Source organism: Amia ocellicauda, chromosome 22 (assembly GCF_036373705.1).
Source record: "Amia ocellicauda isolate fAmiCal2 chromosome 22, fAmiCal2.hap1, whole genome shotgun sequence".
NCBI lineage: Eukaryota > Metazoa > Chordata > Actinopteri > Amiiformes > Amiidae > Amia > Amia ocellicauda.
This window is the reverse complement of record NC_089871.1, coordinates 12,943,505-12,971,293: the sequence shown is the minus strand read 5'-3', so window position 1 is coordinate 12,971,293 and position 27,789 is coordinate 12,943,505. Positions and strand designations below refer to the sequence as shown.

At 44.1% G+C, this 27,789-nt stretch overlaps 1 protein-coding gene across 2 annotated transcripts; it reads left to right on the top strand.

Moving 5' to 3' along the window:
• Positions 1-10,345: 10,345 nt before the first annotated feature.
• On the top strand, positions 10,346-24,113 carry cers4a (ceramide synthase 4a). 2 transcript variants are annotated; one of them, XM_066695774.1, is made up of 11 exons: positions 10,346-10,463; positions 11,778-11,951; positions 13,401-13,518; positions 16,269-16,387; positions 16,702-16,759; positions 17,102-17,152; positions 18,541-18,633; positions 19,862-19,990; positions 20,688-20,794; positions 20,994-21,150; positions 21,245-24,113. In XM_066695774.1, exons 2-11 carry the CDS (start codon positions 11,779-11,781, stop codon positions 21,446-21,448), a joined length of 1,209 nt encoding a protein of 402 aa, XP_066551871.1. In that variant the 5' UTR covers positions 10,346-10,463; position 11,778; the 3' UTR covers positions 21,449-24,113. The 2 variants fall into 2 exon arrangements, with proteins under 2 accessions (XP_066551871.1, XP_066551872.1); XM_066695775.1 differs by lacking the exon at positions 10,346-10,463 and adding an exon at positions 10,641-10,749.
• The last annotated feature ends 3,676 nt before the right edge of the window (positions 24,114-27,789 follow it).

Here is a 27,789-nt window from a genome sequence, read left to right as displayed (position 1 = left end):
CTACCCCCCCAGCCCCACCCTGAACTCACAGAAAACTGCATCTCATTTCCATTCTTCAGAAAGCAGCGGTTGTGTGTGTGGTCACCAGACTTCAGAAGGTCATACTGAGCAGTTTGCAGCAGGCAGCCAGCTGTGTTTGTGTGAAGTGACCAGGCCAACACACTCACATATGTATAGGAATTGTGCATCATATACAGCAACACACCGGCCTAAATTCTACTATCGTACTGTAGTCAATGCATTGCCTTTTGCATTGGGTTGAAGAGGTATGAAGAAAGGCAAAAATATCTCCCGTATGCAGATGTTTACGAAATAAAATGAAAAAAGAGGGTTGTCCTTATACTATCCCATCTTTCCCACACAATCCAAACTCTCTCTCTCTTTCTCTCTCTCACACACACACAGCACTGTTTACCTTGCATTAACAAGTGTGATCTTGTCAGGTTCGAGGCTGCAGCTGGGTGTCACCTCAGTATAACTCCCAGGCTGCACCTTTGAAGTGGCTGCTGGGATGAGACACTGCCGGACAGGGGGCAGGGTTAGGGGAGGTGTGTGTGCAGGGGGTTAGCGGTCGGTGGTGAAGTCAGTGTCAGGGGTGGCCAGGTGCCCCAGCTGTTACCCAGCAAGACCTGGGGCTGGTGTGAACAGGATGCACTTGAGTCAATATTTGTCGCTGCTCGTGGTCAACAGCACTGCCCTTCCGTCACCCTGCTAGCCGAGACACCACCGTGTTGAACAGAATAACACCGATCAACCATGTGATTGTGATAATCCCGGACCACAATGATAGTAGATAGTAGAATCTGAAAGTATTACACTCTGGACATATATGTGATTCTGTATGAAATTGTATTGAAGAGCGACTTCTCAAAGAATCATCCAGAAGAGTAACAGATACAGTATAATATCGCAACCCAGATTTCCTTATTCTGGCGTGGATTTATAGAGGCTCAAGTGGACTGCTTTCCTTTTCAATTTGCAAGATGATTGTAGCAGTTGAAACTACAGTGCTTGAACACATTTCCTTTTTCATTCTCGCTCTAATTGTCCAAGGGAATCTAGTTGTATCGTCTACAGAACAGATTTGCTATTTTACTAGTAATGCAATAAAGCAGTATATTAACTAGTGACAAAGTGAACTTATCTGTATAAACCAAATAGCACTTTCATCCATAAAAACAATATACTAATTGAGTAGAATAATTTTATAATTAGGTGTCTCAAGTTTCCTCTCTCGGAAAATAAATGTTCTCATTCCTTAACTTTAAGCACTTTAAATAGAAATGCCAAAATATTAATGTAGAGAGATTATCTATGGTAACAAGAACTGGATGCTAATTTCTCAAAAAGATTTCTGCCATAACTTGAGTTCATTGAAATCATTTCTATAGAGTCTGAAGGGGTTCTGCATGACAACAGCATTGCCTTCCAGAGTTTAGCTTCTGCAGCTCCATCTAACTCTAATAAAGACGTTTTAAAATGTAATTTAAGGACACATTTCCAGCCAGATGTTCAAGGATTCTTTTATGCTAGGAAAAATAAACATGGACCCACGTGAAGCTAGTATGGGAGGATGTGTAATGCAAACCTGTGCTGTAAAACCCTGGGGCCCACGCACTGTTCTTTCTCTACCTTTGCGAGCCGATCGAAATATCACAGCTGAGGAAATCCTGTCTCAGCCGGGGAATTCATCGATCAGTTCAAAGCAAGATCAAAATCCAGGAGGGCAGCCACCCAATTCCTACCTCGGCTGGACCGGTCCACTCTGTCTGAATTTCTTTGTGTGCAGAACGTCTGTCTATATTACAGGGTTTTGTAGCAGACAGAACTGGGCGTTTGATTTACAACCCGTACGTTCTCAGCCCAGACTATAAACTCTTTATTGAGACCATTCAAGTTCCAAAAATAATGCTCCGGCAGGGGGTGAGCTGGCCCTGTGGATTAGCTGAAATAAAGAAGGGCTTTAGATTTTCAGATGAAGAATTTCCATGCGTCTCAGCGGTGTGCTGCCCCGGGAACAGTGTCAGACCCTCGCCCGTACACGGTCTGGGTGGGACTGTAACTTGAGGGGTGCCAGGGCTAAGTCTCTGATGGTGCTTTCCCCCAAAGGGTTCATTCAGTGTTAAATCCTGGACTGGATACCATCTGTGCTTTGGTCAAACAACAGGTCTGAAAACATTAGAGCAGCAGACAATGATTCCATGGCTTTGCAAGGTCCGAAAAGAGTCTTGCCAGTGTAGGCACACTCCGCTCTTGAAACAGCAACTTGAAAAATAAATAAATAAATAAATGGCTGGTCAAGCCTAATTTGCGTGGTATGTATTTTCTGGAACATGTAATGAGAACATGTCTTCTTCATGGGCAATCTGTACAAGCGTGACAGGAAATCACATGCTCATTCATGCTTAATCGCATTGGGATAACAGATATTTTTGTATAAAGTGTTAACACAAAGATAAGAATAACAAGGCTTCTTTCAGTACAAACTCAGATGGGAACACTGGAGAGAAAAAAAAAAAAAAACACACGCAAAAAAAACAACAGAAAACTGTTATTATTTCTGGCGCCAGACGACAAGTTCTCCAAAATGATGACGCTACGCAAAGCGAATGGCCAAATCCCAAAATGTGTTTCCACTTTGGACTCATCGCAATGCCATGACTTTCATCCTTCGGCTTTCCGCTTGTTTTAGCAGGCACCAGGCAACTGGTCAAATGTGAGGCAGCCAGAGGAGAATTTACAATCTTTTACAATGAAAGAAAGAAAGAATGGAAGAAAGGAAAAGAAAGTAAGAAGCGAGTGAGGGAATGCAAGGTTGTCCAACAGGAGCAAGATGGGCAGCAGGGGGGTGACACCTCTACACGGCAGCAAACGGACATGTTACAGCCAGTATGAGAGAGTCAAACATTTAATCAGAGTGGCTCAACCCCGCGCCTGGACAGCTGCAGGGTCCCCGGCTTTTCATTCCATCTGAGCTCGTAATAATTCAACCTAATTCAACTTAATGTAGCTTAATTGGACCGATTTAAGATTTCCTGTTTCTTAAGGTGTTGGTCAGTTTAAAGAGACCAATAAATGTCGGTGGATTACAGCTCCCTTCAGGCCCGTAACTGAGCACTCCTGTGGAGCAAAGACAGACAGACGACCAGATAGAGGGGGCGAGCGGCTCTTAGAAAAGCTCCTAACTGTGTTGAGTGTTTTCACTCTCCTTCCTTGTGAAAGTCAAACTGGGTTAGTTTAATTTGCCCAATAACTCTTTGTGCTTGTGTTTACCAGTTTCTGGGTAGTTCTGGGTTAATTTCTCCTTTCGCGAATGGCTTCAAGTTTGTATGTGCTATGAGTTCTCTTCCACAGGGGAAACTAACTGAGACTTAATTGACAACTGTGTCTGTCTGTAAGAGACACTACTACTATTATTACTACTACTACTACTACCGTGCTATCATATTACCCAAAAGACACTGATTTTGGCAGAATTCTACAAAGTCTTCCTAAGACCAAAACCAGCTGACTCATTTGAGTTTTTTTCCTTTTAAGAGGACCTGTTATCTACAGTTAGTATTTAAGCTGTCCACAATCCACACAATCCCACTGTCTTTGATTTAGGGCTGCTACCACCGCCCCCCACCCCCCTCCCCCAAGGCCCACTGTGAAACACTTTCTCGATTATATTTCAAAGCTTTTCCTCCCTCTCTCCCCTTATGCTAAGGATGTCATGCTATAAACTGAGGCTATAAATTGATATGGGCCTCAAACTGACTACATTCTAGTCTCTGCATTAGTAAATAAAAGACCTAGACAGGTAAATATTTTTAGATCACAGATTTCCCCTCCCTTTCTTTCCTTTTTACTCTTGAGTTTTGCTACACATCAGAGTGATGTAGTGTAAACCATGATCGACTTAATTTGCCTTGAGATTCCCATGCCAGTTGTACGCTTGGTCCCAGATCTAAAGAACGGTTTTATTAACACCCCAATGGGTTTAATACAGGGTTCACAGGAGCAATCGCCCACCACTTACAAGTCTGCATTGGCAACTGACCCGTAGTACTATAGTGAAGAAAAGAGACAGACAAATACAATTAACTTCATCAGGAGATAGGTCTGGTTTCCAAGACCTTTAGAGAAAGGAGCAACTACCTTTATCCCATTCTCCACTCCTGTAGTCTGAGATGACTTAATGATGCATTTGGCTTGACATGGGCCTGTTAATTCACGCCGTGAGCTGGACAGTGAGAGAAGGGTTACCCATTTCAGCTGTTCTTTCAGCTTTGAAACTTCCACTAATTCCTCAATCATTGAGGACTGGTCACACTGTTTCCTGTAAATGGGTCTCTGGGCAGTGAGATGCCACCCAGCATTTCCCACCCCCAGCACCAGCACATGGTAGGGGGGCGACAGCTGGATTGATGGTGGGGGGTGGCTTGGGGGGTGCCTTTTTAGATGAGACCTGTGAATCCAAATTGGTACATTGTATCACTGGCAACATGGACCCTACCAGCCCAATTTATTCACATTTTCTTCACTTGCATCTCCTCAACCAACCCTCCCTGCCTTCTCAAGTTGACCTGATGCAAATAAACAGAGATAAATCCCATGGTAATCCATTTTGAGAGATCCCACGATCAGACGCTTGACAGAACCAGAGCAACAGTTGAGAGATTACACTGCAGCTGTTTCTCGATGTGCGAGTTTGGTGTTGTGCAATTGGTGTTTGTTTCGGGGCCCTGCCCTCGCACTGCGGTGAAAGGAAGACAGAGACAACAACAAGAGGAACGACACCCAGGATGCCGTCAACACGTGTCTTGAATCAGGGAGGAAGGAAGAATGTCTGGGAGAGAGGATCCACCCCACCAGAAAATAAACTAAGAGAACACAACAAAAAATAAATACAAAAATGTTGATGAAAAAACAACAAAAACAACACCAACAAAACAAAACAAAAAGATCAGACGAGGAGATGGAAAGAACAGACATAACAAAAGAAAGCTAATGCGATGCCGTTTATTTTGAGGAGACCAAAATAGAATCCAGACTTGAATTGTTTTGATCAAAAGGCGGTAATGAATCACAGTTGAGTGCCAGTTTACCTTGTCTTAAGTTACACGTTCAATTGCCAAAACGAGGCAGTGCCCCCTATTGGCCTTTCTGGAGAACTGCGTCTACTGCCTGACCCCACTGGAGCGTTTGCTTGACTTGAGCGGCCTGTTCTCGGCAGGGTCTCCTAAACCGTCTCGACAGCGCATATCTCACAGACATTCCAGAGAAACGTGAACATCTGGCTGCATGTTTGTGAGAGAAGTGTTTTGGATCGGGGATCAATCGCTCCCTTCGGCATTCGCACTGCGGGTTGCATTTGGTTTGCGTTAAGGGACCAGCGTCCTCCTCCTGCCAAGGACTAACTCGCATCTTCTGTCTGAAAGCGCAGCTCCCGGCCTGCACCGCCCTGGCTGTAATCTCATGGCGTGAAAAGGTTGCACTAGCTCACTGTCTGTGATTGCACTGTAATTAGGCTTTAATTACCCTTAATTGGAACACGCATCCATTGTACACGCAATTAGACAATTCCCCTCATGGATATAACTGATACTCTGGCATTTTTTAACTAAAACCACTGCTGGATCTAGTACATGTGTGTTTGTGGTTGTTGTTTTTTAAAGAAATTAACAGTTCTGTCTGCAATGATTAAAAAAACTATTGCACAGCAGACATTGTAACTTGGTTCAGCTTCCCTGACACCTTGTATCGACTTCTCTGTAAAATACGTACAGGATAGAGGTTATGAACAAGAGGCAGTTCCACCAATATAGCCCCATATTTGGAGAGTCAGTTAACTGGTCAGTTTAGCACAGAGAGGGACTGCTATGCTCATGAGAATTCAGGGAGAGGGGGCTGCGGAGAGAAGATATGGAATATGGAAAATAATTTAACATACTTTCTATTCTGGGTATCCAGTTAATGTACTGCTATCAACGAAACGCGAGGCTTAACATGTGGCGCCCCCTCTGGTGGAATTTAAAGGTATTGCAAAAAAGGTGACCTCAATGGTTATGTTCTCACACATTCACAGGCAGTTTGTCTTCGCAGTTCAAGCTGTCATACCGTCAGTGTTAGTGTGTGTGTCTGTCTGTGTTTGTGTTTATGTGTGCAGGCTGGGGCTGAGTCGGGGGCTGCCAGGAGGAAGGCAATTATTTGGAGAATGGGACAAAAGAAAACAAGCGTCTAGGGCGTGGTGGACCCGGCCAGTACAATGAAGGACTTTACTGGGTGAAACGGCTTCTCCCCCTCCTAGGTTTTATGTTCAAAGAGGCAAACGTTTGCCGGGCTGAGGTCATCTAGCTTGGGAGTGCTGGATAAACAAAAGACCTCAAGAGACCGCTTTGTAGCCTTTCGGCGAGAGGCTTAGTGGAGTGGCTTGACACTGGTCTTAACCCTGCTCTCTCTCTCTCTCTCTCCCTCTTCCTCGTGCTGTGGTGCAGTTTGGGGGGTGGCTGAGGGTTGTGAGGGGCTCAGAGGGCCCTGGGGGGATCCCGTGGGAAAGCAGTGCGAGTTTCCGGAGAGCCTCGCCGCAAAACGTGCCTGGGCCCTGTCCGGAGCCGGAGTGATGTGAAATATTGGTTTCCTGTCCACATTCCCTACCTCCCCGGCTGTGTTGTTGTTGGCCCTGAGCGCAGTACCAGGCTGTGAGACTGCAGTCAGACAGGCTCCCCGAGGAGCCAGCAGACAGGCTGGGATATAGGTTAGCCTATAGACACTTGGCAGACTTAGGGAAACTAGTTTATATCATCTGCTCCCTCCCTCACCCATTTCCCCCATTACATATCCCATTTCTTACTCGTCTTGTATCCTATTGTGTACACTGTCTGTTTGGTTGCTGTTTTTTATTATCTTGTAATTTGACACTGGAGCAAAATGAAGAAAAAGAATGTGAGTTTCAGGTTTGATGTGCTTTAAGTCAGGGTTTCTGGGAGATTTCGAGAATATACACATCCAACTAAATCACTGGATCATGTTTTTCCAATACTGGGTTCTCCTCTCGCTTCCTACAAAGATGGGCCAGTGTGGAGTGAGTGTCTCCTGCTTTTAATTTCTCTCCCTCTGAGTCACCTAGCTGCTTCTGCCCCAGCAGAGGGCACTCTAAGCACATTTCTGCCCTTCTGAATCAGTCACAGCAGTGCCACACCCCTGCTGACCATCCCTACAAAACACTTCCATCCAAAACTGCTTCGGGAAATGTTTACTTGAGGAACTATGAAAGGGAGCACATTTACACTCTTTTACACTATCAGGCCTTGGATATTAGCAGTTGAATATCGTTATGGAAAATCGATTCTACTAATTCGCACCCTCACACTGAAGTGTAGGTCGGGTTCTTCAAGGGGCAGATTGTGACAAGAGGACAGCATTTCACCTGCTTGTTTACACACTCAGACACTAACAGACGCTACTGACGCAGCCCTTTGACCACAGCAGCGTCAATAATGTAGCGAATCTTATCACAGCTAGGATGAAATTGCACCTTATCTCCTCTAGAGTACTTTATTGTCTGTTCATTTACCTGCTTGATACTGTAACCATTTATTTTAAATACTCAAGGCCTTCATATCTTGCCTAGTGTTCCCATATACTTATCGATGGAAAAATAGAAGAGAAATCCGTTCACGCAATCCTCTCTCTCTGTCTCACTCTTTCTCTCCCCGTTTATTTTATTGGACCCATATGTCAATATAAACCGATGATCCATTACTCAGCTGAAATTCCAACGCTAACAGGTATTCTGAGTTGCACTGCGAGTGACATATTGTTCCAATAAAAGAGAATCTACACTGCTTCACTTTTTTTTTCCGTGAGAAACTCAACCTCACACCGAGAAATACGATCTGGCACTGGGGCAAGACAAACACTGGAGAGATTTTTGTTCCAGTAATTCTTGCTTAAAGAGATCGCTGCTAACAATGTCAAAGAAAAGACAGAATAGAGGTAAATCTTTCCCATGTACTTTGCCATTGTTCCTCCGCTCACGGGTCCCATTATCTGTTTAACAAGACACAGGCATGGTTGTGAAAGACAATTTGATTATGCTGGCCATTATGCTCATCGTTATCTTCCAGAACTCAGAGTGCTTGGCCGGCATGCCATCTTGTACTCGGTAATTTAATTTCCTTCGTTCCAGAGCTGTGATATACAAAACGAATACGCCTGTGGCCGGTGACTCGCACCTCTTCAGGCGATGACGAATCAAAAAGGAGACTGGGAAAATACATTTTACATCAGGAAGGGGAGAACACTTGGTGCTTTGAAATATGCCAGAAACATGAAACTCTACTGCTATTGCAAAGACATACATGCATCTTTATCAAGGTTTAATTTCACACCTCGGCATTTCTGAACATGACATTACTTTCCTCTTACTGAAGTTAATGCAAAGGAAGGATTGAACTTTCATTTAAATCAAGGTTATGTAAATCTGAAACTAATGATCTCAGGTAACAATGGAGGGGATTTCTAATGGGCAAAATAAGGCTCCTAAGAGAGCAGTCCAAAGGCATCTCGGGGGCGATGCTAAAATCTCCGACATTGATTCTGAGAGAGCGCTGACTTTGCGCCAATGTCAGGCACCCTGGGGCGCACCGCAGACGCCCCTCCCTTGAGAGTGCTGCCTACTCGCCTTGGCAGGCATCCACTTGGCAATGAACCCTGGAATAAGTTTCACAGACACCCAGCCAAGCCCACAATGAACTACTTCTCGTAGGATTTTTGCTGGGCTCATCTGTGTAGCTCCTCGAGGCCTCCAGGAGGAACGAGCACATTTGCAAACATGGTACCGTTTCTGTTGACCCACGGACCATCCGTCTGCGTCTTTGGCGACAATAACAAAATGGCCGTGCATTGATGTGTATATGTATATGTATATGTCAGAGAGCTATCAGGGGAATACAACTCCAGTCCAAGGGAGAGCAGAGGCAAAAGAATGGGGAACAGAAAACAAATGGTGAGATTGAAAATCATTGCATGAATAACCAGAGCTTTTTGCTCTAAGCTTACCTCTCTGTGGCGGATCGGTGCTGGCCCCTAGAAACATTGTTTATCTGAGGCGGGGATAATAGTCGTGCCATGCAACGTATATCAACAGCAAGGGTGCGACTTCACAACTTTACAGCATGAGGCAGTAACTTTAGTTTCTAACAGTGCTGTGACCTCTGAAACACACACACACACACACACACACACAGAAAATAAAAGTAAATGGAGCTCATGAATTTTGAAGCAAAGGCCAAGGTCCCCAGGAACTTTTGAAGTGTACTGATAGCAGCTCATTGGCTGGTGGGATTAAGAGCTGGGCAAAGGAAGGGTAGGGTGTTTCTGGTAACTGAAACCAACAGACACAAACCCAAAGCCAAAACTCCATTGAATAAACTTAAGCATTAGGTTTTGCAAGTTAGATGGTGTTTCCTTTCTTTTTTTATGTGTTACTTACACCACTTCTCCGCCTACAATTCCTCTCACTTTTTCTTATATTGTTTTTTAACTAGGCCATCCGTTCCGGGCCAACAGCAAAAGTCGGCACCAAAAAGAACCAAAAAAAGTGTAACAGATATGTTTGCTAGTTGGAAGAACATATGTTTTAAATCTTTCTGCAATGCAAATACCTTCCGTAAAACTCTTTCTGACACAAGACTCTGGTGTACCCCGACTGTAAAGTGCCCTTCGCCGTCCACTGATTAAAAGTTCGGATGCATCTTTTCTTTCTGATGAAGCTGTGTGAAAGCAGGGGGCGCAGTTTTAACATAATGGACAATCGTGACAGAAATGGGTCTTGCCAGAACAAAGTGAGATGAGACAAACAGTGAAACAGATCCACAGTTTGTTACTCACGGAGGGGGCAGAATGGTAACGGAACAAGGCCAAGTTGGTGCTGCAGCAGCTGTCCACCAGGGCCCGCTCTCTCCCACAGTTAATTAACATCTAGCAACTGTGGCACATGCCCTGGGTAAGGCGAAAGAAGTTGGAAAATAGTTGGATGTGGTAATACTAATATACTAAATACTAAACTAAAAAAAAAAAAAAATCTGAGATAGAGGCACAAAGATGGGCCTTCTCTAATAATAGAACACGTCATCACTACCTGTGATTTTAAAGGCCAATAACACCCCAGAAACAATAGATGGGAAACTGAACAGGCTCAGGACTGGTGTGTGTCAGTGAGAGCAGGGCGGAGGGGCTCGCTTTCCTTTTCCCGTTTGGAGAAACAGGTCGCGTTCGTGCTGCGCAGATTTCCGCACGTCTGCGCGGCTCCGCCAATGACATCGGCGGATTCTGCAGGCCTGCGCAGAACTGCGGATATCTGCGCTACACGGACGCCAACCAGCGACGGCGGCACAGACCCGGCTGTAGCGGCGCCTCCTCCTCAGAGTCGGAGCTCCACCGCGGCCGGAGCGGGACGGCAGTGCAGCCAGAGCCGGGTGAGTGATGCCTTCGCCGCCGCAGAGCCCAGAGACCGTTTTTATCGGTTGGTGTGCGTGTTTATTGCAGCCTGCGTACGCAAAGAAAGGCCCGTTTATTGGGGCTCAGTCGGGCGCAGGACGCAGGCTGGCATGGATGGAGCTGTTTATCTCCCATCCTCCAGATAACGCGTCTATATCGGGGCATTATCTGAAGAGACCAAGGTTAGGCACAATGTCTGATAAGAGGAAATAAAAACGCCATCGTCTGCTCTGGTGTAGGAGTTGGGAAGCAGGTGTGCGGCAGGTAATGGTCTGTTTTTAATAGTTATGCTACATTTTAAAAACGGGTTACTTACACTACAGTGCTTTGCTTTGCTCCCAAGTCCGAGTTGTCTTTTGTCGCGTCCCTATCTTCTCTTGTTATATTAAGGACATGTTTCGATAGACATGGCGGTGTGAGCTCCAGTGTTGGTCAGGCCTGGGGCAGATGGACACTGGACGTGCTTACAGGGTTACTGTTAGTTTCGGGGATGACAGGTGCTCTGTAATAAGGGTGACAAGGTCAGCCTATTGCACTAGCAAACATATACCCGTGTTACTGACTTTTAGCAGGTACTACCAAAAGTGACTGCCTGCACCTTGCTCCATCACGGATGCTGCCACGTACTGAAGTCTTCATTTTGAATGAAACGGTTATAACTGTTATAATCCGTGTAGTGTCTTTTTGCGCTCTTCTCCTGCTTGGTGCCCAGGATAGACAATGCAACTGTATATTGCAGATTCACTCAATGCTTGGCACTATAGATGTAGTCGTGTGCATTGTTTTTTTTTTTTTGCCTTGTAAGGAACAGGTTGCAGCACACCTGTAAGAGTACAGGTGCCTCAGCTCTGGACAAGAATCTTGTTATTTTTATCTATTTATTTATTTGTAATGTTGCACATGCACTTTGGCAGCAGATCGTGTGTGCAAGCCCAGCCTGTAGGTGGTGGTGTCACACTCTGAGTGGCGTGTGCTCTGCTAATGTTGATGGTCCATTTGAGACCACCTGGTCACTTGTCACCTGGCCGGCATGTACTGCACTGGACTGGTTTTCCCCAACTAATCAGGGTTGTTTTAATGCCTTGGCTCCTGGGGAATGGAGGAATCGTGCTTGGCAACCGTGCACAGCGCCTTTCTTTTCCCGCACTGCCAAGGGACACTGGCAGTGCGGATATGACGTACAGCGGGGAATGTAAGTCATGGAATGGGTAGCTAGTCGTTCTAGCGGAAGGCAGTCCCGCCCGCTGTAGGCCAGGAAATGGGAACTGAAGTGCTCTGCGCTCTCTTTGCAGGATGGAGGCGCTGTTGGATCAGTGGCTATGGCGGCAGGAGTACTGGCTGCCCCCTGGCATCACCTGGAAGGACATGGAGGCGAGGGAGGGCACGCGCTACCCGCTGCCCCGTGACCTCTTCCTGACCCTGCCTCTGGCTCTGGGCTTCATCGCTCTGCGCTTGGTGTTCGAGAGGTAAGATGGTGCTGCCGGCCTCCTCTACCAGGCACCTGCAATTCATTGTGGGATGTATTCAGAAAACCTTCACCACCACGTGGAGTCTGCAAATAAGAAAACAACACCAGAAGTTGTCAATTGTCATGTAAATCTCTTAGGATACTAACCCAGTGCCCTTAGTCAATTTACATTGGATAGTGTAATCTCAGTATTTATTTACATTTCTTGACCAATGCATGATCATTTAATATGTATAGATACAATACAGAGGGGTTTCAAAATACATGCAGGGTGATATGTTAGAGAGTGAAGTGTAGTATAAGATACTGCAGAGCACAGGAAAGAAGGGGAAAGACTTGAACAAGATCCCCCTGAACACAGTGTGTGTTGCACAATCGAGGGGTTTGATATGAACTGGGGCCTCTCAGAGATTGTCTGTCCTCGGCTTTAATAGGGAGGCCCAGGCTAGAGGGTTTAGAAAGAGAAAAACACACTGAGTAAGTGTGGACAGAGGTCAGAGCATTGGGGGTGCTGCTACACCTAATTCTAATGCGTTTCAATTGATTTTAATATCTGACAAAGTACTCATGTACATTTGACTCGCAGGTAGCCAATAAGAGACATTTTACACCCTGCTGTTAAGTCTCTGAACTGTTAGTTTTCTCTATTTGTTCAGATTCACTCTTTAGCTTCTGACCACTCTGCTCAGCAAAACATGGTATTGCCCTTGACTGGCTGAAAGCAAGGGCAATCGAATGAAAAAAAGATCAAAATAGAAAAAGAAACACAAGGTTAATTGAAAGCTATCCGCTGTGGATATCTGTTGTGCATTTGCATGTTTGTCTACTCATGAAAATTTTGAAGCATAAAGGTGTCAGGCACAGAGACTGCTTTTTACAAACAAGTGGCATTCAGTATGGGGTTTAGGAAGACCCAACAAGGAGGTTTCCATGTCAAGACACCACTTCATGACTTTATGTAAAACTTGCCATTGACATAAACGCAATGTCCTGTTTGTACTCGAAAAGACAGCTCCCAGCTGTTCCAGGGTGTGATGTGGGGACCCATGGGGGAAAGGAGCTATCTGTGCACACAAACAGCAGGCTGGCTGGCTGTCGGGCTGGCAGGGGCAGAATAGGTGGTGGCAGCTGTGTGTCTCTCAGTGTCGCCTGTAACTGGAAACCTGGAGCCACCTGAACCCACTCTGATCTTTCCGCCACACACCCCACCGGCCATTAACACGCACTGCACCCCATGTGGATTGAATTACACTCACAGAGAGACGGACTCCCATACTGCAGCTGTGCCACTGCTGCCATGTCCCCTTTGGTTGGCATCACAGGCTGGTGTGACACAGCTCAGCTCGGCACCAGCGGCTCCCCGTCACTCCACACTCCGAGATGAAGGAGACAACCACGCTGAGCAAACAGGCCTGGTGCTGTCTGATGTGCTCTCTCCTCTCTGTAGGCTAGTGGCGCTGCCTCTGAGCAGAGTGCTGGGAGTGCAGGACAAGGCCAGGGCTCAAGTGCCGCCCATCCCCGTGCTGGAGGCCTTTTTCATGCGGCGGAGTCAGCAGCCAGCGCAGGTCAGTACTGTGCCACAGACACGGGGGGAAGGGGCTGTCAAATAAGTAGCTCGTTATTAAAGTGATTTAAACTTTTTACAGTTATCTCATAATGACATTCTAGTTTTTTTACATAATGCATTCTACACAACTTTAAATGCCATTGATCCCTTTCAATGATTCTTGTGTGTCAGTAAATGGCCCCCCAAACAGGCTGTACAAGGACTGTTTGTGTTGTTGTGTGTATGTCTTTCAAATATCTTTTGATTTAAAAAAGTTGTTCCAGCTCTCCTCATTTTTGTGTCATATTTACACAGGATTTCCCCCCAAACTTCCACAAAAACCTATTCCTTTGCTTTCACATAGTCACAAAATCTGTTGTTACTGAATAAAAGTTTTTTTATTTTATTTTATAGTCTGTTGCAGTCTCGGAAACAGTGTTATTCTTGGCAGCTTCAAAATAGGAAAGGTGACATTGTTGGTTTAATGGCACGAGCCAATATTGCTTCTAGGACATTCATTGTTCAGGATTCATTGTTGAAATATGCAGTTATTTCCAACAGGCGAAAATGTGTTGGGTTTCCTGTATTGATTGTCCAGAGCTAAAATCTCACATGACATTCAGGTAACCAAAACAAACGCCTGGAGCAGCGAGAGGCCGGGTTTTAGTAAACGGATAGAACACGTGCTCCACACATGCTTTGCTGTGTATAATTGTCTCCCCCCCGGAGAGGAAATGTGAGGAACAGTGACATTTGTTGGGAACCAGTTAATTATAGGCTTCATCTGAAGAGTGTTTAAATAACCCCACAGAGCAGGAGGCAGCACCAGGAAGTGAAATATTTGAAATCAGGAGAGGGTGACACTTCGTTGACCTCGTTTGTGTTAGGACAATAGCCAGGGATATATTATAAATGCCTATTTAATTAAAGGTAGGCCTGGCTAACCTTTTCATGCAGGAAAGGTCAGTTAACATTTTCAGTTAGGAAGAAAGGTTGCTCTGGGGAAAAGAACAAGTTATTATTATTACATCACAATTTATGTGGCATCAGGACAGATTGTTTTAACAAAAAAAAACAAGTAACATAACTGAAGTCTGCATGCCTTTATAGTCTGAAGGGGAATTGTAATTCAACAGCCTAACCCTTATCTTGCAATTTCCAAAAATGCATATGGCGAGTAACTTTCCCCCTTGACAAAGTGAAAAGGATGGCCCACTCTGGCCTAGAGGATAAGCCCAGCATCCTCTCTGAACAGGATAAAGTAAAGAACCTCCCATCTCTCCTCTCACCATCCATTCTTCCTTTCTTAGAAGAGCTACCATATTATGACTATTAAGTGGGAGAATGAGTATCTGTATATTTATTTTAATTCATTGCACGGTATAGTGACAATGTTAAACCTGAATTCGAGGGTGGTGGGCTAGAAGTTCGTCTTTCGTGGCCTACAGTCCTTGGCTGTGCGCACTGAGGTTGTTGTTTTAATTTTGAATGGCAGTATGGTTTTGCCCTGAGAGTAACTGACAGCAGGTGTGGTGCATTGTGGGTAAAAGGTGAGAGCATGCAAGTGTGGACATGACTGTGACTTTGTGCGTGTGTGTATGTGTCGATGATCACTCCAGTGTGTGTGTGTGTGCGCCTGGCTGGCCGGGGAATGCGCCACCACATGCAAGCTCTTCCTCAATTCAGCTCATTTGCATACCTCACATTTTCATGAGAGGTTGAGAATAGAGAGGAAGACCGTGGTGTGTTTGTATTGTTGGTGGTTGGTGGTATTTATTCACCTTCAAAGATTTTAATCCCTGTGACTACTTATGCTCCTGTTAGTTTTGATAGTGTTTTTATGGTGACGTCTCCTCACACATCTAAAACATATCACAAATCCGAAGGGGAATCAGTTTGCTCAGCGTTGATGGGGGCATGGCCTCACTCTCATAGAATACAGACGTGTCAGCAAATGGAATGACAAATCAGGAAGAGACCAATTTCCCCTTGAGTCACAAAGAGGTTTCTGGAAGCCTGGCACAGGGACCCCTCCACCTCCCAGTCAAAATGGCCCCAGCTGTCTCCCAAAAGTCTGATCTCTCGACTGCTTAACTCATCTTTTCCAGGCCCTGGGAACATACACAGTAATTAGGTGTCGCAAAAACGGCCCGGGTAACTGGAGAAGCTCTTTTGTAAACGAGCCACAGGGTCTCAGACAGTTAGGGCCAGTGTGCATTACAGTGGGATCAGGGAATCGAAGGTGAATGTCAAGTGCAAGCGGTGAGATAAGTGCTGGATTAAGCCATTCTAGTAAGGGTAGATGGATGGGTTTTGTGATTAAGCAAGATTGTGAAGGTATAGGTGGCGATAACTTAAAATGCAAAGGAGCCCTGGCGGTTATATGACTCTAACTGCATATGTACTAGCTTGACTTTAGGCCTTTATTTTTTGTCAGGGGTAAACCGATACTGTGAGGTTGTTTTACACTTAAGTGGACTGTCGTTTGTCATGTTTGTTACTTGTTTTTTATTTTTTTCCTCTTGGTGTTTGATCTAATTTGCACAAGATGGTGTCATCATTACCCTTCGAGTGTAATGGATTTACCAGGCAGCCACAGTGTATTTAAAACAAACAAGGAGTAATGGCTTCATCCAATTCCTGGCTGTCGATGATAACCCCTCGGTAGACTTTCATTTGACGTTTTGGGGGAGATTTGCTAACCTCCTGCCCCCTGCATCCCTGTCACACCTGGTAATTCTTCAACCCCGGTCTCTCTATCTCCCACAGAGTGATCTTGTCAGCCTGGCTAAGCAGTGCGACCTCACTCAGCGGCAGGTCGAAGTCTGGTTCCGTCGCCGGAGAAACCAGAACAGGCCCAGCAGCACCAAGAAGTTCTGTGAGGCCTGGTGAGTGATCTTTCCCAGAATGCATTATTAATATGCTTTTAAACTCGGGCGGAGGGTCGGGCTCTGATCAATTAGGGTCTGCTACAGATGAGCCCCAGCTTTAACATTAATGACAGTTAAGGCCTAAATGACAGTGTAACAGCACCTTCCTTCAGATAGGTCAAAAATATAAAACATATGTATCTGTATATTCCACAGAAACTGATCCACTCCATGAAAAATACACCGATATATATAGTTACATGGTGTATATATAGATGGTGTATATATACCATGTAACTTTTTTACATTTATTTTTTTTATGTAATTTCCAGCTGGAGATTTGCCTTTTACCTCACTGCATTTGTGGCGGGCCTGGCTGTTCTGATCGATGTGAGTTTTTGGTTTTGGTTTTAATCTTTTCAGTCAGTCGTGTGTCTCGATTCCTTTCGCCAGTATGAGGACTGGGTGTTGATCATAGTAAAGTTGCAGGGGGTTGTCATTTTGGCATCTTTCTTCTCCTAATGGTGCTGGCACTTTCCGTGAATTAAGTTTTCAGACATGTAGTATAATATAATTAAATATATTTCATTTACACTGACATATTCTGCTTTGCGCAGTGGTTTATTCAGTTTATTCAGACATTTACAGGACCAGTCTCACTTTCCCCACCTAGTCGTTGTGCACAGGGAAACCGGATGTGGCCCAAACCCCTGTCTCTTGTCTTTCTTATAGAAATCCTGGTTTTGGGACCAGAGGGAATGTTGGATTGGGTATCCTCAGCAAGTGAGTTGTCTTTTCCTTGTATTATTTTTTCTTTGCTTTTGGAAGAACCTTATAACTACTTTATATACTAAGCACCTTGGAAAGAGTAAGGTGAATCTGTTTACCTGAAGATCCAGACTTGAAAAAAACAGGATTATATATAGATATATTCTAGGAAGGGTCTCATCATCCAGAGTTTTTCAATTCTGAATTCTGATACTTGTGTTTTTCAAGTATCAAAGACAAAGTTGTACAGGAAAAACACTTCCTAGGGACCAAGGAACAATGAGAGGAAATCCACAAAATTGTTTACTTTGTGCTTTTAACAACTAGACTGCTGAAGCTGAGAAAATACCCATCAAGGAAATGTAACAGACTTAAATACTGCATCTCCAGCCTGTCACATACAAATACAAATAAAATAGTGAGGAAATAAATACTCTCCGTGCAATCTCTCTGTCTAGGGCTTTGCTTGCTGGGAGTTCCCTTTTGAATTATTTTACTCTTTAATAAAGGTACAGGGTCATTTTGGTGTAAGTGGGTCTGGGAACTTGATTGAGTTTGAATACAGTTGATGTATTTTTCAGATTAGCCTTATTGATTTTTGCCTTTTTAATACACAGCCCTTATTCTTGAAATGTCGACAGAGGACCTCCAGGACAGGCTATGCTATAGAGACTATTCTATTCATGGCTTGGTGTGTTTGCTCTTGTGATTAATTAAATCGGCAGTTCCTCTGAGGCTGCTCCAAACAGGGGGATTATGTGTGGATTAGACTAACTATGTTGCACTGTAGATATCTCCTGTTTTGCTCGTGCTCTCTGAGGGAAACAGGGCATTTAGTCAGCAGAGGTGCTGATTTCAGGTCCGTGAGCGCAAGGGGCTCAAGTGATAGGTCAGTCCCAGGTTGGAAGCAGCCAATAAGAGCTTGCAGACCCAGAGACACGCTGTACCATTCACCAAGCTCAATTCCCTGCATGGGTTTATTTACAAACAGCACACAGGGTGGGGAATGGCAAGTGCAAGACAAACTGCACGAGAGTTTCTCCTGAGCAGGTTTTATTAGAGCCTCTGAGTGCCAATCTCCAATGACGATTCTCAAATAAAGACCCCATGTCTGCCGATATGAAAACCGGTTGGACAAAAGAATTGTGTGGATCCGCTGATGTGAAATGATTGCGCCCGTTTTGTTTTACGAGTGTGAAATTGATCTCGGGCAGCTATTGAATTCACAGCCCTGCCTGTAAAACTGTTCTCCTGAAATGAATTGGCAACAACTGGCATGGAATTTGGCATCACACTTGTGGTGAATTTGTTTCCTGTGAAGACCCTGTCACCACAAACAGTATATCCATAATCCCCAAATAACAATTAACAAATAAACAAAATGTACCTTTCTCTTTCTACAGCCCCTCCTGAATTGCCACTACTGGTACTACATGGCCGAGCTGGGATTCTACTGGTCTTTGCTCCTCTGCATCTCTGTGGATGTGAAACGCAAGGTGAGTCGTCTTCTCTATGGTCCTGGCCTTGTGCCTCGTATATGTGTGCCACAATATGCCAAAGCTGCCACATCCCCCTCCTGTGACTATGACTTTGTTTTAACTTCGACATACTTTTAAATATATAGTTTATAGCCACACTGAGACCAGGGTTGGACCCATAAAGACATACTGAAAAGCAAGACAATGGCAGAGAGAGATCATGTACACTGCTGGGCCTTTATTAATGTATATTTAAAACAGGTTGACAAATCACAGAGGTTTACAAAGACAGATTGCTTTAATGTGTAGTCCCCCTTAATAATTAACTTGAATTTATGGGGACGTCTCAGCTGAGTGACCTGACACATCACTCACAAGTTGCCTTATAAGGGGCATAATGGGAGTAAGATTAGATCTGCAGGAAGTCAGTGTTTTCTGGTGCCTTCCGTGTGAATGTGTCAGCCATTCTGCTCGAGTGTGTTATTTATTTTTGTCCACAACACAAAATGGGAGTCTTGTAAACAAACGCAGAGATATCATCAGTGGTCCGCAGAGGAGAGCAGAAGTGTCAGAAGGACATTTCCCTGTGATTTGAGAGGACCTATGGCAGGCAAATGCGCTCCCATTCACATTTGGCTATGAAAACTCACACCTGTGAGTAAAGCAAATGAGGCTCAGCCCAAATAAACAGCTTGGTCAGAGCTCCCTTTATGTGCGAATTTGTGATTTTTTTCATCCCATATATCCCCTCTTTAATGCAGCTCGTTGAGTGAGGAGGTTAGACTACTAAAACTGTACCTGTTTTCTGGCATTTCCTTCTGGCATGTCACCTTACTTGGGCATTGGCTTGGATGGGGGGTGCACCAACTGTTGGCCAAATGAACTCCACGTCCCACCCAAGTACTGCTACCCAGACCCAGCCCTGCTCACACGCTGAAATCTGGCCCAGGTCTGGCCCTCAGGGTGCTACAGGCTTCCAAAAACAACTGGAGCCACTCTGACAGGATTAATTGGTTTATCTCCCTTTGACTTTGGCGTCCTGCAGGGATCTGTAGTAATAAGACGCAGTGGGAGCCCTCGACAACACCAGCGATGGTTTGATTCCCCAGGGAAGCCCGCCCTGGTCCTGATCTCTCACACGGAAAATGTGCAGGTTCCCCGCAGAGCCCAGCTCACGAATGTGTTCAGTGTCTTGAGAACAGAGCCCCCCTTAACTGCTATTCTGTCTGTCTGCTCTGTGTTCCAGGATTTCAAAGAGCAGATCGTCCACCACATCGCCACCATCTTCCTGATGGGCTTCTCGTACTGCGCCAACTATGTCCGTGTGGGTGCGCTGGTCATGCTGGTCCATGACTCCTCCGACTTTCTGCTGGAGGTACAGCAACTGTCTGGTCTCCTCTGTCCCAGACCAAAGGGACGCATGTGACGTTCGTCCGGAACATTGAAGGCCGAGAATCTGTCCTTTTCTGAACTCCACCCTTTTTTGTAACGTAGTGACCAAACATTGCGCACACTTTTCTAAATGGTCTTACTTGTGCATTTGCATAACATTAATTAAGCTTTTGACTCCTGATACACATTGCTGTCCAGGTTTGTGTGCATCTGCTGTCCTCACCCCTGTTGTGTGGTTTCACTTTGCACCGATTGCTACATTAACTGAAGTAAAAAATACAATTTAACAAAGGCTGACAATCCCGCTGTACTCTCCTACATAGAAAAGAGCCCCTCTGGGACCATTTAGCAAATGTTTCTGTGTAAATCAGATCCAAAAGATAAGCATTTATGTGCAGATGTGAGAGGTTCCAGTTTTTGTTGTTGTTTTTTTTGGTTTTGGTTTCAAAGAGTAAACAAGCATGAAAGCCACATGACCCTGAAACGTGTAGAAGTTCAAAGCTGCTCTGATTTGATTAGCTTTGTCCTTGTGACCAGCTGGCAACTGAAATATGTGTGGTAAGAGGTGTGACTTTTCCAGAGGCTAATCGGGTCCCTGCCTTTGGGGAGCCTTTACCTGTAGGAACTGCCTGTGATAGCACACACACTCTCTCTCTCTCTCTCTCTCTCTCTCTCTCCAGTCAGCCAAAATGTTCAACTACGCTGGCTGGAGGAAGACCTGCGACGCCCTGTTTGTGTTTTTTTCTGTGGTCTTCCTGGTCACCCGGCTCATGGTGTTCCCCAGCAAGTGAGTATGTGTCTCCCCTTCACAATCCGTAACGCAGCGCCATCTTTTTTATTCAATGGCTGAGGTGAACGTACCCTCTCTTTTAAGAGCGGCTGTGAAGTGTGCCGTCATTTAGTTCTGATTTCTGAGAGAGGTTCGCCAAGCTTGGTCTCTGGGCTGTTTACTCCCACAACCTCAACTCTGACTTCCTATCTCCCAGAGTGATCCACACCACCCTCTTCCTGTCCATGGAGATCTTCCAGCCCTTCTTTGGCTATTACTTCTTCAACATCCTCCTGATGGTCCTGCAAGCGCTGCACATCTTCTGGGCCTGGCTCATCCTGCGCATGGTCTACAAGTTCATCTTCCTGGGCAAGGTGGGTAGCGACTTCAGTACTCTTGCTGCAGTGCAACATAATGGCTGATCTTCGTGTGGAGTGATGGGGAAACTCTCCGGTTGTGTGCGGTCAGGTGGAGCGAGACGAGCGCAGTGACGAGGAGGAGAGCGACTGCGCTGACGAAGGGGAGGATCAGGGGTCCGTGGGAGAACCTCAGTGGGAGAAGCGGAAGGACGTGCTCAACTCCCGGCTGACCGCACTGGCCAACAACTGTGTCCTGAACAACCTGACCAATCAGAGGAGCAGCCCTGCCAGCAGGATGCCCAAAGCCAGATAGCACTGGCGCCCTCAAGTGGTGGGAAGTCAGAATGCTTTAAGGAAATAAAAAGGGGATTTATCCATTTCAATTATTATTATTACTTAACCTATTAATATGTAGCCAAGAGGTGGTCAAATCATAATTTCAAAGCTAATATTTCCTTTTACTGATATAAAAATAAGTTTCTTTAAGTTGTGATGACAGCAAGATGTTAAAAGCAGGTGTTTTTGCCGCAGCACATCTCTAGGGTTGTATAAAGGAGAATCAAAAGGGAATCCTTGCTAAATATTTGTCTACATTTTCCCACCACAAACATTTTACTTTATAAAAGCACCATTTTCGTGTTTTAGTGGATATCTCTTACGGTTCTCAGTTTAGTGAAAAGTATGTGAAATTGAAAAGGCTCTATATGATGACAGCGTGGACACAGCCAGGTCTGCGAGAGTCTAAAGCAGTGCTTTCGTTAAATTGCATCCTTCAATCACAATGTAAGAATATTCTATGCAGTCAAAATATGTCGACCAAATCTCTAACAATGTTTTAAATTATAATTTCTTATTTTTAATAATCTATATATGCAAAATTAGCATAAGAAAAACTCAAGGCAGAACATGAGACAATTCAGTTGGAAAGTGAATTATTGTTGCACAGGTTGCAGTGCATTGTGCAGAACGTAAATGTTTCCCCAACTTTACAGCCTTTTTAATGAAAATATTGGACCAAACAAAAGTAGAATTACACAAAATAAACACGATACGATACTATTACAATGACAATCCTGCTTTTTCCAGCTCATCTAGATCTCTGGCCTTCATTATAAAATTTTTAATAGCAGGTCAATTAATAATGTAGGAATTGTATAAATTATTGAAAGTATTGCAGTGCAAATCCATTTCCAGGATAAATGAAGTTCAGTGACGAATGCCAAAAAAGAATGACAATGGTAGCTTAGTGCCTTTTCATTTTAATTGGACATTTAACACCTATTCTTTGCCTCGATGATTATTATAAGCAAAAACCTCAGAATCTAACAGGCCAGGTTACAAACAATTGTATCTAGTTTTTTACTTTTTTATAACCATTTAGAAAGTGGCATTTCAATTGATTTCTGAAACAAAAGTCATGCCACTGTACCTCAGCATTCAATGTAATTTAGTAATCATTATTCTGTGATCTTGCCTCAAGGTTGAGAGAGCTATTCCTGTATTAACTGCAGCTTAGAAGAGGGACAGTTTTGTTGGACCTACATTCTCCTCAAATGCACATATTGAACAATGTGTTTAAAAGCAAATAATGGCCTACTTGTATTCTTATGGGTTGTTTCATTGGCTAATACAAGACCTGTGGTGTATATAGTGCTTCCAGTAGGTATAGGATTTATTCATGACCTAGTTAGGAAATCTACCTTTTTCCAATTATAAATAAATATATAATTTATTTAAATTGGAGTACATTCATGTTTTTTAGCATCTGTACCCATCGATTAACTATAATTGTATAAGCTTTTGGATTCAGTTCTTTAATTGGTATTTGTACTATGGTTTATTCATGATACACTGGGTACCAGCTTTAGGAAAGCCAGTCCTTGTATTTCCCCTAGTGGAGATTCACCTGTGTGCGGCTGATGAAACACGGGTGCAAGATCAGAGCTCCCCCTAGTGGGAAGTCTAGGGAATTGTAATTGTGAGCTGTAAAGATGGATGGCGATTTTGCAGACTTTTCATTATTTTGAGATTTTGTTTGCAGTAGTGAATTGTGGGTAAACATGCCCTCCGTCTGAGATTTCAACCTCCATTTTCAGGAAAGAGTTGCAGTGCTGTGTGAGCTTTGCAGGCAAATGGGGAATCTAATCTCACAGCAAACCTGCTCTGGAAGAGAACACACTAATTTTACATTTAAAAAAAAGGTAAATGAAAATTCAAACGTAGATGGTTATTCCTGGTATTATTACATTGTTTGTTTTGGGAATGTATTTTCTTTATTTTGTATGTTTGTTTGTTTGTTGGGATAGACTCAAATTCTATTAATTTGCCTTGTCAGTATGTTCTAAATTAGCAATTGTAAAGGCGGGGTCAGGATTTGACCCTACTATCAGTGATGCATGGCATCAGCCAAGCATGGGTAGGGGGGGGGAATGATTGGCTCCCACTCCCTGTCTGCTGCTGGGGATCTTATGCAACCCAGAAGCAGAATATTTACGGAAGTGAATTATTCGATTTTATTGCACAGAGCTACATATGTATTTGGAGACTGAATGACTGTGTTAGAGTCAGGTTTGTGCTGATGATGTCACTGGATTTCAACCCTATTTCTTCAGTGGATCTTTGAGACTTGTGCCTGTTTATATGGGTAGACAAAAATCTAAAAACTCCACGGAATAAATATTTTTTCATTCATCTTACTTTTACATGAGAGTGGGGTGATGCACAGAACTAAAAATAATTATTATTTAGTAGAAATAAACCATTTCTATAGCTTTTAAATTTCACTAAAATAACTAAAAATGGCTAGATTTTTCCCCCATTAGTATTAAGACTGATAAAAGCATGGTCCTGACAATAGCACACGATTAGTCTACCTGTCTGCTGTGTAGCTGTGTCCAGTGTACACAGTCGAAAGCATGGATAACACATTCTGTTTATGCTTATTTCCTCATTATTATGAATAAATACATTTTATGTTTGTTTTGTTTTCTGTGGTGTTGTTATTTCGTGGGCAATATAACCGGCAAAAAACGTTTTTTTCGTTACAATCCCATGATAACTGTGTCCTTCAGTCCCTCTTATGTTCCGAATGGCTGGGCTTTTAAGAGCAGGTGACAGTTTGTCTGTTTTTTTTTTTCGCATATACTCAGCAAAAAAAGAAACATCCTCTCACTTTCAACTGCTTTTATTTTCAGCAAACTTAACATGTAAATATTTGTATGAACATAAAAAGATTCAACAACTAAGACTAAGTTTCACAGACATGTGACTAACAGAAATTGAATAATGTGTCCCTGAACAAAGGGGGGGGGTCAAAATCAAAAGTCACAGTCAGTATCTGATGTGGCCACCAGCTGCATTAAGTCTTGCAGTGCATCTCCTCCTCATGGACTGCACCAGATTGACCAGTTCTTGCTGAGAGATGTTACCCCACTCTTCCACCAAGGGACTTGCAAGTTCCCAGATATTTCTGGGGGGAATGACCCTAGCCCTCACCCTCCGATCCAACAGGTCCCAGACGTGCTCAATGGGATAAAGATCCGGGCTCTTCGCTGGCCATGGCAGAACACTGATATTCCTGTCTTGCAGGAAATCACGTCCAGCGAAGGTGGGTTTGTGCCCAGAGGCGACGTTGTTGCCGGTGATGTCTGGTAAGGACCTGCCAAGCCTACAAGGAGGCCTACAAGCCCTCAGTCCAGCCTCTCTCAGCCTATTGCGGACAGTCTGATTGCGGAGTACTGATGGAGGGATTGTGCGTTCCTGGTGTCACTCGGGCAGTTATTGTTTCTGTCCTGTACCTGTCCCGCAGGTGTGATATTCTGATGTACTGATCCTGTGCAGGTGTTGTTACACGTGGTCTGCCACTGCGAGGACGATCAGCTGTCCTTTTGCTGTCTCCCTGTAGCGCTGTCTTAGGCGTCTCACAGTACGCACATTGCAATTTATTGCCCTGGCCACATCTGCAGTCCTCATGCCTCCTGTCAGCAAGCCTAAGGCACGCTCATGCAGATGAGCAGGGACCCTGGGCATCTTTCTTTTGGTGTTTTTCAGAGTCAGTAGTCTCTTTAGTGTCCTAAGTTTTTAAAACTGCAACCTTAATTGCCTACTGTCTGTAAGCTGTCTTAACGACCGTTCCAGAGGCGCATGTTCATTAATTGTTTATGGTTCATTGAACAAGCATGGAAAATATTATTTAAACCCTTTGCAATAAAGATCTGTAAAGTTATTTGGATTTTTACAAAATTATCTTTAAAATACAGTGTCCTGAAAATATTTTTTTGCTGAGTATATATACATGGATAGGAACTGAAGATCCCTGAGTTGCAGATGTAGTACCCTCACCGCCTGATGAGGGTGAAAATAATTATATTAAATAATGACAGTACACAGGAATGCTGCTGCTTCATCAGAGTCTCTGTAATGTCTATGCAGCGCGGCCCCTCCCCCTTCAGGTGAACGATCAGAAAACAAAAAAAGGAAACGCAATCGAGTCATCAGCTGCTCCAATAAACTAGGCCAGAAACATCGATCATCACACATTAACAAGTGTAATGCCTACTATAAAGTACAATCAAATACGCTCACTTTTAGTCACAGAAAGTTAATACTCTCTGGTCTGTTCACGCATATTTCATATTAGTTTAAAATACTTTGTTCACGCTTCTGTACCCACCACACTCTCCCCTTCAACAATAAATGTTGTCCCGACATTACTCTTCTTACAATTTTTCCACTCTATTTCAGGGTCTTTTCAGCATGCATATAAATATACTGGCTGATACTGTGAAACTGGGTGAGCCCATGGTGTAAAGTTCTGCATTTCATGTGGTGTCGGGTGAAATGATATTGTGTTTGGATTCTCTACACTATAGCATGCTGGGGTACCTAGGTAGTCATATGTGAATGTTTTCGGTGATCTCCTTTCTCTCCTAGGCAATCTGTACCCCTGTTCTCCTTCACTGTTACTCTCATTTGGGGCTGCATGAGCATCTGACACGTCATCAGGTTGCCTTACAGGTTGTTCCTCGTCCATTGTATCTACTCCCTGTTGAGGTAAGCCTTCACTTTCCGATTGTACTGTTGTTTCGTAATCATTCGTCCTTACCTCTGGGTCAATTTCTTTTCTCTCTTGTCCAGGTTTGCTGGGCTGGTCAACAGGTAAGTATGTGTTATCTAACTCGCTGTTTTTTTCCACAGGTTGCTGATGCTGAACAGCAGGTAAGTAGTAGTAATCATAGCCTTCATCCTCCCCTTCTTCTGGACTGGACTCATCTCCGCCTGCTAGCCTTGGTTCGTTCACTGTTCTCTTTGTCAATAAGGCAATAAGAGATTACGGTGAAGAACACGGGATCTTCCCTTTCCGGTTTCACTTCATAAATCGGACCCTCTTCTCCTACTTGACGTACTACCGTGTGTACAACATCTTCCCAGTGGTTGCGGAGCTTCCCAGTCCCACCTCTTGGTGTCAAGTTTCGCACTAGGACACGATCTCCAGGACACAAAATGGAACTCCTCACCTTCCCATCATAATTCTTCTTATTCCTCTCTGCTGACTTCTTCGCTGTCTGTTTGGCAATTTTAAAAGCTTCTTGCATTTCTTGTTTCCATCTCTTTACATACTCTTTATGGTCCGTAGTTCCGGTTTCGGAGGTCAAGTCAAACAGCAGATCCACAGGTAACCTTGGGGACCTTCCAAACTAAGTAAAATGGTGAAAATCCTGTTACTTCACAACGTGTGCTGTTGTATGCAAAGGTACGTTTATTTAGTGATTCTTTCCAGTTGCTTTTCTGCTTTTCAGTCAACGTCTTCAACATCTGAAGCAACGTTCGGTTGAAATGTTCAATGTGCCCATTCCCTTGGGGGTGATACGGCATTGTCCTTGATCCAACAACTCCACAACTCTTCTTCAACTGAGCAACCAGCTGGTTTTCAAATCCGCTCCTTGGTCATGATGAATTCTTTGCGGGAACCCAAACTTCGGAGTGTAGTCATTAAATAACTTGTCAACCACCGTTTTAGCTGATTTTGAGCTAGTTGCGTAGGCTTGTGCAAATCGTGTGAAATGGTCTACTACGATTAAGATATAATCATACCCTCCTTTACATTTATCCAGGTGTAAGAAGTCAATGTAGACCAGCTCGAACGGGTGAGTAGTGACAATATTTTGGAGTGGTGCTCTGGTCTCCTTACATGGTTTCTTTTGTTTCAGGCAAGCATAACTTTTGGTCACATAATTATCAACTTCATAGTGCATTCGTGGCCAATAGAATCTTTCTCTGATCAAGGACATTGTCCGATCTATGCCTTGATGCCCCATGTGGTCATGTAATTCTCTCAACACATGTTGCTTGTACTTCGCTGGTAAGATCAGCTGTGTTCGGGTGTTCGTCTGTCTATGGAGGATGCCATCGTCTCACAAGAAATGTTTGTCCCAACTGTGCAGTAAGCATTTACTTTGTGCACTCAAGGTCTTAAACAGATGTCCCGTTGACTTTTTGTCGTACAGCTTAAACTGTAAAACGGGTCCAATGTGGTCATCATTTCGCTGTGCTTGTCTGATCTCATCCACAGGCAATGGCTCACATAAATGCTCGGATATAAGGGTATCATCAAGAGAAATCATTGCAGTCCAGGAGAGGTTAGAATGTGGTGCC